Below are 12,601 nucleotides of genomic sequence, written 5' to 3' on the forward strand. Positions count from 1 at the left end.
TGAAGTGGGTCAAACAGATTAGAGTGGAATATATCCTGACGTTGCAATGTGTTGGACTTACTTCATATTGTCATATGTCATGCTGTACTTTATTAGTTTTGGATTTTATATATTTTATCACCACTACTGGATGTTTCTGCAACAGAAAGGCAGAGAATACATACCCTCCCGCTATATATTTGGCAGGAGAAAATGGTAACTCCTGAAAATGATCAGGGTACAGGCTGTTAATCTACTTTCATTACCTGAATATGTAATATTTAGAGATAGCTGATATCCTGTTAGTAAAATATGAAGGCATAACTGAAAATTACACCCAAGTACTTTTTTGCTGTGGTAGATGGAGGAATTCAGTACATCCGTCTACTATGAGGGTTGTTGTATGTTTTCCGGGCTGTATGGCCATGTTCTAGAAGTATTCTCTCCTGACGTTTCGCCCACATCTATGGCAGGCATCCTCAGAGGTTGAGAATGTTCTCTCATCTACTATGACTTTTTCATGGAGCCACCTACCTGTTTTCTGGGTGGGCACACTCCCCACATCCATGCAATGGCAGACAGATAGGTGGCTAGCTCCATTTCTGCACCCACCTGCAGAAAGGCCTCTTGGAGTTCATCTACAGTTTATGGAAGTCCTGGATTTCCTAGGATTCCTCCAGAGATCTAGAACAGTGGTTCTCAACCTATGGGTCCCCAGGTGTTTTGGCTTGCAACTCCCAGAAATCCCAGCCAGTTTACCAGCTGTTGGGATTTCTGGGAGTTGAAGGCCAAAATATCTGGGGACCCACAGCTTGAGAACCACTTGTCTAGACAGATACCATCTTCTTCTTGTTGCCAGATGACTGCCCCTCATTCTCCTCCATTGTGCCCTGGCCACTAATGACAAGGAGTGAAATTGGCTAGAAAACAGGTATGTTGAGGTGGCAGGGAAAGGAGAGGACATGTGCCACAGTCTGCTAGTGTGGCTCTGTCTTAGACTTTCGGTATATTTCATATTCATCTTTTCAATAAGTGTGCATGTGAGACAACTGTTATGAGTCCTACCTGCCACAAGGATGGTAAATCAGAATTAAATTGGGATAATAGTGTCTTTAGCTGGAATGTATCACACAACACTTAGGGCCCTTCCACACAGCCATATAACCCAGAATATCCAGGCAGAAAATCCCACAATATCTGCTCTGAACTGGGTTATCTCACTGCCGCACTGCCATATATTCCAGTTCAAAGCAGAAAATGTGGAATCATAGAATCATAGAGTTGGAAGAGACCTCATGGGCCATCCAGTCCAATCCCATTCTGCCAAGAAGCAGAAAAATCGCATTCAAAGTACCCCTGACAGATGGCCATCCAGCCTCTGCTTAAAAGCCTCCAAAGAAGGAGCCTCCACCACTGTGAAAGGGGCCTGAGTGTCTTCAACTGTTGAATTGTCTTAAGGTAAAGGTAAAGGTTTTCCCCTGACGTTCAGTCCAGTCATGTCTGACTCTGGGGGTTGGTGCTCATCTCCATTTCTAAGCCGAAGAGCCATAGTCCGTAGACACCTCCAAGGCCATGTGCCCGACATGACTGCATGGAGCGCCGTTACCTTCTTGCCGGAACGGTAATATCTACTCACATTGGCATGTTTTCGAACTGCTATGTTGACAGAAGCTGAAGCAACAGCGGGCGCTCACTCCGCTCCTGGGATTTGAACCTGGGACCTTTTGGTCTGCAAGTTCAGCAGCTCAGTGATTTAACACACTTCGCCACCGGGGCTCCATTGTGTTACATTGTTATTTTTTCATTGATGGGGAAAACCTGTTAATGGCTCCAATATTACTGTTACTGTTTGTGGTAAAATTGTTTCATTCCACTGCAAATATGGTTACTCTATGCTTTCCCTATTCCCAATTAGAGGGAATTAACTTCACTTCGGACAAAGTCCCAACAAAGAGGAGTACAGAAACAGCACAGGTTTTACACAGTTTCTCAAATTTCATTTTATTACTTTTAGATTTGTTTTACCATAATTGCACAATTGTGCTATCATGGTGGGTTGTAATTACAGCAGTCCCCTCCATTCAAAAAGAGTTGAGACTGCATATAGAAATAAGAAAAAATTAAACAACACAAATGTGCTACATAGTGTAACCATGGATAAGAAGCCAGGACCAAGTGAAGCAATATGGCAGATAGACTGCAGAAACATGCATTACCTGGAGAGATACCACAACGTTATTGGAGAGACAATGTGAAAATGATTGTTTCCATACTAATATGTTCTGTTCACTTAAAGATGATTGCTGTGAGATAACAGGATGGAGGGACAAAATCTCCAATTGTATAGTTTGCAAAATGAACCATTAGCCACTGTATTTTTTCCCTCAGGAGTGCTGGGGTGTAACTTGCATCGAAAATAAATCCAATGAAGGTGGCAATCCCTATATTCCATCTTGATATTGTGACGGACTTGAGTCTTGGTGACTACAACATCTAGTCTCTTTTGTCTACTCTTAACACCTAGACCAGGTTCTCATCCTGGGGTCTCCAGATGTTTTTGGCCTACAACTCCCAGAATTTACCAGCTGTTAGGATTTCTGGGAGTTGAAGTCCAAAAACATCTGGGGACCCCAGGTTGAGAACCACTGACTTAGACAGACTAACCCTAATAAAGGGTACTGCCCAACTATGGCTTTTAGAATGGATTCAGAATTTATTTTATGGTCCTACATGGCTTTCCTTTCTTTGTTCGCCTTCCCTCTAGGACTTTCAAAAGCTCTTCCTTCTCTTCCAAATTTAATTTAGATACCACTGGAACAAGGGAAAAGCAAACAGTCTAGATATAAGTGCTGTATCTACTCAACCCTGGAAACCTCATTTCCAAGATAAATCACAGGCAATTAAAATCACATTCATTTGAAATAGTTGCCATGGAATCATTGGTTGACAGGAAATGTCCAAAAAATGCTCACATGTCACTTGCAGTAGTACACGAAAGTGGTGGAATCAACACTATTCACCTCTGACCATCTAGAGATACATTCTACAGTTGATGAATATGAGGGGATGTATTCTGCATTGAACATGTATTGAAGAGCACATACTGGAACGCTTTTATGTATAGTGGTTTTCTCCCAAGAGTGCAATCACAAGAAAAATGTATTTTGACCACTTTTCCATTGTGTAACACCATCCAAAGTTTATCCAGGACCCCACCACATATACTCATGTACAATTCTAAACGATTTTGTTTTTAAAAAAAGCAACCCAAAATAATTGGGTTGACTTTTCCACAGATCAATGTGATTTCCGTACCTTAATTCTTAACAAACAATAAACTATGCCCTCATTTGAGTAGAACTGTTTTTTAATAGTCTCAGAAGTGATGTGAGAACATACTGCAAATTGCTTCTGCTGTGAGAGAATTGGTTGTCTACAGAGACGTTGCCCAGGGGATGCCCAGATGTGTTATCATCCTGCTCTCATGTCCCTGCAAGCTTGAGCTGACAGATAGGAGCTCACCCCATCTCACAGATTTGAATCACTAACTTTCAGGTCAGCAGTCCAGTTGGCACAAAGGTTTAACCCACTGCGCTACTGCAGCTCCTGTAGTAGAATGGTGAAAGGCCTTTCACCAATGGAATGGAGAAAGGCAAAAATTTAAGGTAAAGGTAAACATTTTCCCCTGACATTAAGTCTAGCCATGTCCGACTTTGGGGGGTTGTGTTCATTGCAATTTCTAAGCCGAAGAGCCGGCATTGTCCGTAGGCACCTCCAAGGTCATGTGGCCGTCATGACTGCATGGAGCACTGTTACCTTCCCGCTGAAGTGGTATCTATTGATCTAATCACATTTGCATGTTTTCAATCTGCTAGGTTGGCAGAAGCTGGGGCTAACAATGGGAGCTCACCCCGCTTCCCAGATTCAAACCGCCAACCTTTCAGTTAACAAGTTCAGTAGCACACCGGTTTAATCCGCTGCGCCACCGGGGGCTCCAAAAACTTAGTATGACCTAAAAGAACAACCAATTCCATCAACTCTCTCCACTCTGGTGCTGCTTTTGGCCATTTTTAAATAATTGGGTGGGGAAATGGCAGCTGGCCTCCTAAGTTGGGACTGGTGCTTTCTCCTCTCTGCAGAACCACCCTTGACTTAGCCATGAGCCACATCAAAATCCATATGCTTTGTCCCAGTCCCTGCCCTCAACTAATGTACCATATTGACTTGTACATGATTATAATATACAGTATTGTAGATTTACTTTGTGCTGTGGCATGGTAGAGTGACTTACAGAAGGTTTCAGCTGTTTTCTTCACTCCAATGGAATGAAGTGTGTTTTGGAGCCCCTTGCTTGACATGTTTTGGTTCACACTGGGATAAAGGGCAATGCTTCGTGAAGCTCTTTGCCTGAGCCTTTTTGACTGAAAGTGGTGTGGAGGAAAGATGCAGTCTTCCTCTTTTCCAATGTGAAATGGGAGGAAATAGTTTATAAAACCCTTTGCCTGTCTTTCCTTGGCTTGCAGTGTGGCAGTGAAGAGTGGACCACAGAATCCTTTACTTCAATCTTCTGAGCCTAATTTTAAGGTAAGGCTGGAAGATCTGTGGCCCTGAGATATTGTATGTTTATTTGTTTAGTTGCTTCCGAATCTTCGTGACCTCATGGACCAGCCCACGCCAGAGTTCCCTGTCGGCCATGGCTACCCCCAGCTCCTTTAAGGTTGAATCAGCCACTTCAAGGATACCATCCATCTTGCCCTTGGTCGGCCTCTCTTCTTTTTTCCTTCCATTTCCCCCAGCACCATTATCTTCTTCCAGATTTCCTGTCTTCTCATTATGTGGCCAAGGTACTTCATCTTTGCCTCTAATATCCTTCCCTCCAGTGAGCAGCCAGGAATTATTTCCTGGAGTATGGATTGGTTTGATCTTTTTGTGGTTCAAGACACTCTCAGAATTTTCCTCTAACACCACAGTTCAAAAGCGTCTTATCTTCCTTCGCTCAGCCTTCCTTATAGTCTATCTCCCAAGAAGTAAGCGTCTTCTGATTTCCTGCACTCTGCAGTAATCTTCGTCCCTAGAAATACAAAGTCTGTCTCTGTCTCCACGTTTTCTTCCTCTATTTGCCAGTTATCGATCAGTCTGGTTGCATAATCTTGGTTTTCTTGATGTTTAACTGCAACCCAGTTTCGGCAGTTTCTTCTTTCACCTTGGTTAGAAGGCTCCTCAGCTCCTCCTCGCTTTCAGCCATCAAAGTGGTATCATCTGCATGTTTAAGGTTGTTAATATTTCTTACAGCAATTTTACCTCCAGCCTTGGATTCATCAAGCCCCGCAGGTCGCATAATGTGTTCTGCATACAAGTTGAATAAGTAGGGTGAGCAGATCCAACCCTGCCATACTCCTTTCCCAATCTTGAACCAGTCTGTTGATCCATAGTCTGTTCTTGTTACTTGGGTGTTATACAGATTCCTCAGAAGACAGACAAGGTGACTTGGTATTCCCAGACCACCAAGAACTTGTCACAATTTATTATGATCCACACAATTAAAGGCTTTAGAATAGTCAATAAAACAAAAATAGATGTTTTTCTGAAACTCCCTGCCTTCCTCCATTATTTGGTCTCTCGTTCCTCTACCTTTTCTGAACAAAGCTGGGAACTCTTGCTCCATGTATTGCTGGAGTCTGTCTTGCAGAATCTTGAGCCATTGTACATTTCCCATTTTTAGTATGGGTGTATATAAGTTGATTTTTTCCAGTCTGATGGCCATTCTTGTGTACTTCATCTTTGCCTCTAATATTCTTCCCTCCAGTGAGCAGCCAGGCATTATTTCCTTTTAGTAGTCAATGTTTTTGTAGTCAATGTTTTGAATACATTGTGATGTTTTGATACTAAATTCGTAAATACAGTAATTACTATGTAGCATTACTGTGTATTGAACTACTTTTTCTGTCAAATGTGTTGTTAAACATGATGTTTTGGTGCTTAATTTGTAAAATCATAACCTAATTTGATGTTTAATAGGCTTTTCCTTAATCCCCCCCTTATTATCCAACATATTTGCTTATCCAACTTTCTGCCGGCCCGTTTGTTGGATAAATGTATTATTATTTTATTATGACACAGCAAACAAGATAGACATGCTGGATTTCGTATCACAAAATCACAAGTCGAACACTTCCCAAGTGTCTAGGACTGTGTGATGTATTTTCGGATGATGCGTGCAGATCCCAGCAGGGTGGCCTTTTGCAGTTGGCAGAACGTGATTTTGTCAATGTCTACTGTTTCCAAATGCTGGCTGAGATCTTTTGGCATGGCACCCAGTGTGCCCATCACCACCGGGACCACCTGCACTGGTTTCTGCCAGAGTCTTTGAAGTTCAATCTTGAGGTCCTGATAGCGGCTGAGTTTTTCCTGTTGCTTTTCGTCAATGCGACTGTCACCTGGGATGGCGACATCAATGATCCAAACCTTTTTCCTTTCCACAACTGTGATGTCTGGTGTGTTGTGTTCCAGAACTTTGTCAGTCTGGATTCGGAAGTCCCACAGTATCTTTGCATGCTCATTCTCCAATACTTTTGCAGGTTTGTGATCCCACCAGTTCTTTACTGCTGGGAGGTGGTATTTGAGGCATAAGTTCCAATGAATCATTTGGACCACATAGTTTGCATCTGTTTGTAGTCTGTCTGTGTGATTTTCTTACAGCATTATGATGATGATGATTATTATTATTATTATTACTCTGCCATTTAGCCAAGGGTGTTTGAACCTTGTTTTGTTAAGTTTTTTAAAAAAGAAAATTCAATAGATTGTGTGAACTCTTGGAAGAAACTATAAAATTAGCTGCACTAAGATTCTAGAATGTAAGTATTTCAAGTTTTAAAGTTTTAAAAACACTTCTCATATATTCTTTCTCTCAGTAATCCTTGAGCACTGATAATTATGTTAAAAATGCCCACATTACCTATATCTTTATCTTCCTTATGTATACAATGGTTCAAAGAAGTTTACTAGGCACACAATGCAATCTCTCATTATTTTTGCCCTACTACCCTAAGGAAGGAGTGAAGAGATAAAGCCAAGACAGTATGTCTTGCAACTGTTGAATGTGGTCCTCTCTTATTAAATTATCATCAAAGGCTATAAAATCCACACAGATCTCAAAAGGCAGATGAGATCACCTTGAATAAGACAGTGAGCCAAATCACAGGCTACAACTGAAGTCACAATATGACTTATGAAACCAAATGATGATTAAGAAGGTAGGAAATATGTGAACCTTACGGTTGGTAGGGAACCATAGCAAAGATAACTAATAGAATTTTCTATCCCTTATCTTCCTATCACACACACACATGTAGTATGCCACAGAGCAGTACTTTACATACATAATAAGCACAATATACACAAATTGCTTTCCTCTCTGTTATATTGCGAGTCTCTGAATTTCATAGAGTTGTCTCAGACAATGAATACTCAGATAATTTTGTCAATTCCTTCTTTAAACTGCAGTCTACAGTAGCCAGTATTCATTAATGGTCTCTCAACCAAGAAATAACCAGGATTGACCTTTCTTGGCTTCCAAGATCAGACAGGATCTGGTTCCTTTCGGGTTTTTAGGTTTACACTTACACACATAAACACTCATATTCTCACATACCATCATCTCTTTCATCTACCTCTTCTTCCAATTTTTAGCTTTGGCAACTTCACGTCATCAATTTAGCATCTTATTTTCCTTTTGATAAGAGGGTCCACATAGGAAACATCAGCTTTCTAATGTGTACATGCCAAATAACCCATTACACCGTTTAGATGGGAACTAAAAATCTTGTTATCTATATGAATGCACAACTGTTTTTTCACTAAACTGTACAATTCAATACAAATCTTGTGATAATTTGAAATTTTGGAGACTCTAAACCAAATTTCCTCAACTTGAATAAGATAGTGAGCCAAATCACAGTCTATAACTGAAGTCACAATATGACTTATGAAATCAAATGATGATAACGCATGTAGGAAATATGTGAACCTTACAGGTAGGAAACCAAAGCAAAGATAACTTGATTAAGAGGAATTTTCTATCTCTTATCTTCCTATCACACACGCATGTAGTATGCCACAGACCAGTACCAATGACAACTCTCCACATCTCCAGCCAATATAACCAGTGATCAGTGATTATGGGAATTGTGTAGTCCACAACAACCTGAAAAGATGCCACGTTAGACATGACAAAGATCTTTAAACTGCCACTGTTCCATCTTATTGGACTTTTTCCTCCGGTAAACTGGATCTCCATAAAAAAAATAGAGTGATTTCTATGCCATACTGCGCAAAAGGAATGAGATAACCCATCTTGATTTCTCAGTTGTTAGAAAAGAAGGACACAGATGAAGCCCTTTTGGTTTTTCAGCGTACAGATGCTGTTGTGTCTGTATAATAGCGGGCAGGCATCAGTTCAAAGTTCTACAAAAGTTCAGCGAACTAATGCATTGTCCTCTAGGCTCCCTTTTCAAAAGGATGGGTGAGGGCAACACATCTCTACCATTTCCATTTGGAAAGTATTGCCATGTGTTAGAAATACTCCAGAGTAGTGTGTGTGTGTTCTTAAGTGTTTGTATATACACAGAACTTCAACATACAAGTCTAGTTAACACAGCCTCTTTCAGGAAGGAAGGAAGGAAGGAAGGAAGGAAGGGAGGGAGGGAGGGAGGGAGGGAGGGAGGGAGGGAGGGAGGGAGGAAGGAAGGGAGGAAGGAAGGAAGGAAGGAAGGAATTTTCCAAGAAAGGAAAATGGGGAAACTGATGTATGGTTTCTGTGATGTATGGCCATATTCTAACAGCATTTTCTCCTGACGTTTCACCTCTATCTGCGGCTGGCTGGTGAAAGAACAGCAAACAGCCTCTACATGCAGGTAGCATCTATGTTTGAGTGAGAATCTGCCGCAGTATTCCTATCTCCATGTGTTTGTGTGTGGAAAAGAATCACCAGAACAAAAGAGTGGGATAGTTCAATGCTCTGTATCTATGGCAGTGGTTCCCAACCTGTGGTCCGTGGATCACCAGTGGTTCCCAAGAACTAAAACATGGTCTGCAGCCTCACTGTTACTATACCATTGCAATGACTGGTCTTGCGGGACCCTCTTATAGTGCCAAGGAAACAGGGATGTTGGGAGGGGAGAAACTGTACCCATGAAAGGCACGACAACAAGCCTCCTGACTGCTGCTTCTCCTCCTCTTCTCTCCCTGCCCCCCCCCCCCGGACAGAGCCCCTTCCATGTGGCACCTGGAACTGGGGGTGCCTTGGTGTCTTTGTTTTTAGGCCTGTTCCTGGGTTTATTTGGGGTGCTGATTCAGAACATTGCATTGGATAGACTACATCAGCTCTAGATTATTAAATATGGTTTTCTGTGGGCAAACAGATGGCGACTACTGGATGGAATATGTTCTGTATCAGAAACTGGAACTAATGTGGTCTATCCAATGCAATTTTCTGAATCAGCACCCCAAGTAACCAAATCAAATCTAAAGTTGACCAAAAACTGATTTGTAACCCTTTTGGTACTAAGCCCAAAGGAGCAGGAGTGAATTCCAGTTTGCATGTCTGTAAGAGAGAGTGCCAGCATGATACAGGGAGCCATTGAGACTTGGACTAAAACTCTGGAGAATAGGGTTTGAATCCTTGCTCGGGCACGAAAACCCATTGGATTGTTTTTGTGTGTCAGGAGCGACTTGAGAAACTACAAGCTGCTTCTGGTGTGAGTGAATTGGCTATTTTACCCGCCTTGTGGGAGGCTTCTCTCATGTCCCCGTATGGGGAGCTAGAGCTGACAAAGGGAGCTCACCCACTCTGCACACATTCGAACCACCAACCTATCGGTCAGCTGTCTTGCCAGCACAAGGGTTTAACCCATTGTCCCATCGGAGGGCTCCAAAAATGGTCTAAAACTCTGGAGAACAGGGTTTGAATCCTTGCTTGGAAACCCATTGGATGACCTTGGGCAAGTCACACACTCTCAGCTTTAGAAGAGGAGCTCCCAGTGGCACAGTAGGTGAAACCCTTGTGCTGGCAGGACTGATGACATGAAGGTTGGATTGCTGACCTGAAGGTTGCCGGTTCAAATCCAACCCAGGGAGAGCGCGAATGAGCTCCCTCTATCAGCTCCATGTGGGTACATGAGAGAAGCCTCCCATAAAAGGTAAGTCCAGTTGTGTCCGACTCTGTGGGTTGGTGCTCATCTCCATTTCTAGGCCAAAGAGCTGGTGTTGTCCATAGACACCTCCAATGTCATGTGGCCAGCATGACTGCATGGAGCGCTGTTACCTTCCCGCCAGAGTGGTACCTATTGATCTACTCACATTTGCATGTTTTCGAACTTTTTTTTCCCATGTCAGGAGCAACCTGAGTTGCTTCTGGTGTGAGAGAATTGGCCGTCTGCAAGGACGTTGCCCAGGGGATGCCTGGATGTTTTGATGTTTTTACCATCCTTGTGAGAGGCTACTATCATGTCCGCGCTCTCCCCAGGTGGGATTCGAACCTGGCAGCCTTCAGGTCAGCAACCCAACCTTCAAGTCACAAGGCTTTAGCCCACTCCGCCACGGGGGGCTATTGTTTTCGAACTGCTAGGTTGGCAGAAGCTGGAGCTAACAGCGGGCGCTCACTCCGCTCCCCGGAGTCGAACCTGGGACCTTTCTGTCTGCAAGTTCAGCAGCTCAGCGCTTTAACACACTGCGCTACCAGGACTCCTTCATTTTTGTCTTAATTACATCAAAACTGGACCACTGCAATGTGGAAGCTTTGGCCAATACTGAATGTAACTTGTGTGGGTAGGTTGCTTGCCTGTACTGGCAGCCAAAAAAAGGTAAAGGTAAAGGTTTCCCCTGACGTTAAGACCAGTCATCTCTGACTCTGGGGGTTGGTGCTCATCTCCATTTCTAAGCCGAAGAGCCGGCATTGTCCGTAGACACCTCCAAAGTCATTTGGCCAGCATGACTGCATGGAGCACTGTTACCTTTCCTCATTTTTAATTCCAGAGGAGGAGGATGGAGAACACAAGGTGGAAGGTAGAGCTGCCCTTCTGTCCTATAAGGTAGAATTAAAGGTTTCCCCTGATGTTAAGTCCAGTCGTGACCGACTCTGGGGGTTGGTGCTCATCTCCATTTCTAGGCCGAAGTGCCAGCGTTGTCCGTAGACACCTCCAAGGTCACATGGCCGGCATGACTGCATGGAGCGCTGTTACCTTCCTACTCACATTGGCATGTTTTCGAACTGCTAGGTTGGCAGGCACTGGAGCTAACAGTTGCCGCTCACGCCACTCCTGGGGTTTGAACCTGGGACCTTTTGGTCTCCAGCTCAGTGCTTTAACGCACTTATAAGGATGGTTAAAAAATCAAACATCTGGGCATCTCTTGGGCAACGTCCTTGCAGAAAGCCAGTTCTCTCACACCAGAAGCAACTTGCAGTTTCTCAAGTGAGGGGGGGGGGGAAGCTTGACCAAATCTTACTTGGTTTGGAAACAGAAATAAGAGAGAGGGGATGAGGAGAGCCAGCCCACACTATTACTCATGTGGGAGAGAAAGCCCTTAGTTGTGGATGGGAAGGAGAAGCCCAGCATTCCCTCTTTGCATGGAAACCAAAGCCAGCAATTAGAAAGCGGAGAAATCCCCAGCATGCAGCAAGAAGATCCCCCAGTGCGACAGAGCGAGACAGAGAGAGAGACATGTGCGGAGGCTGGCACAAATGGGGAAGAGGGGAGAGACGTGGTGCCACATCCTGACATCTCCAAAGGAGGTAAAGCCATGCAGGCAGTGGCTCCTGCATCCCTGTCTTCTCTCTCCATCCCTTCCTTTCTCGCTTAGCTGCCCCCCCCCTCCTTGGGCCTGACTCCCACCCATATTCCACCGCGTCCTCTGGCCGAGGAAGCACCACGCTGCGCATATCTCGAACCCGGTTGCGTGCCTGTCTTGGATGCAGTGCGGGGGGAAGCCTGAGTGCGTCGTCTTCCCCAATAGGCACGCATACATACAAACACACACACACACACCAGCCCCAATTTTCCTTCCCTCACCGTGGGCAGCAGCGGCTCCATCTGCGCGCCTTGGTCCTTGATCTCCATCTTCGCTGTCTCTGTGTGTGTGTGTCTCGAGTCTCCTCAGTTTTGGCCGCACTGCCCGGCTCTGCTTGCTGCTCGCTTAGTATTCGGATCAGGTGGCTCTGAAGCAGGAGGCAAGAACACCGCGCGGCCGGGCTCCCCGGCGAGTCACATGGCTCTCCGCGGCTCCTTCCCTCGAGGCCGCCCCCGGTTTTGGGGAGAGAAAGAGAGAGAGGCCCTTCGGAGCAGTGGCAAAAGGGGGCGCCTCTCTTGCTTGCCCCTCCCGCGGTAGTCCTGGTGGCGCAGGAGGAAGGAGAGGAGCAAAAGGAGGAGGAGCCTCCCCGGTAAAACCCGCTCTACCTTGAGGAAGGTGGCGCCACTCGGGATGGGGCACCCCGCGCGGGAGCTCAGCCTGGGAGAAAGAAAGAACTCTCTGAATGTTGCACTTGGCCAGCATTGGATAGCCTTGCCGCTTCGAAGCCTGGCTGCTTCCTACCTGGGGGGGAAACTCTTAAAATCGGGACAGTAAA

General features: G+C 44.6%; 1 protein-coding gene across 6 annotated transcripts in view; it reads right to left on the minus strand.

Moving 5' to 3' along the window:
• slc4a10 (solute carrier family 4 member 10) overlaps positions 1 to 12,300 on the minus strand; it is a 251,477-nt gene extending 239,177 nt beyond the window's left edge. For all 6 annotated transcript variants that reach the window (XM_016996740.2, XM_008118989.3, XM_008118986.3 and 3 more), the window contains exon 1: positions 12,048 to 12,300. In XM_016996740.2, the coding sequence (XP_016852229.2) occupies positions 12,048 to 12,095 (48 nt within the window). In that variant the 5' untranslated portion in view covers positions 12,096 to 12,300. The remainder of the gene's footprint in view (positions 1 to 12,047) is intronic.
• Positions 12,301 to 12,601: the final 301 nt, after the last annotated feature.

This window comes from Anolis carolinensis, chromosome 1 (assembly GCF_035594765.1).
Source record: "Anolis carolinensis isolate JA03-04 chromosome 1, rAnoCar3.1.pri, whole genome shotgun sequence".
NCBI lineage: Eukaryota > Metazoa > Chordata > Lepidosauria > Squamata > Dactyloidae > Anolis > Anolis carolinensis.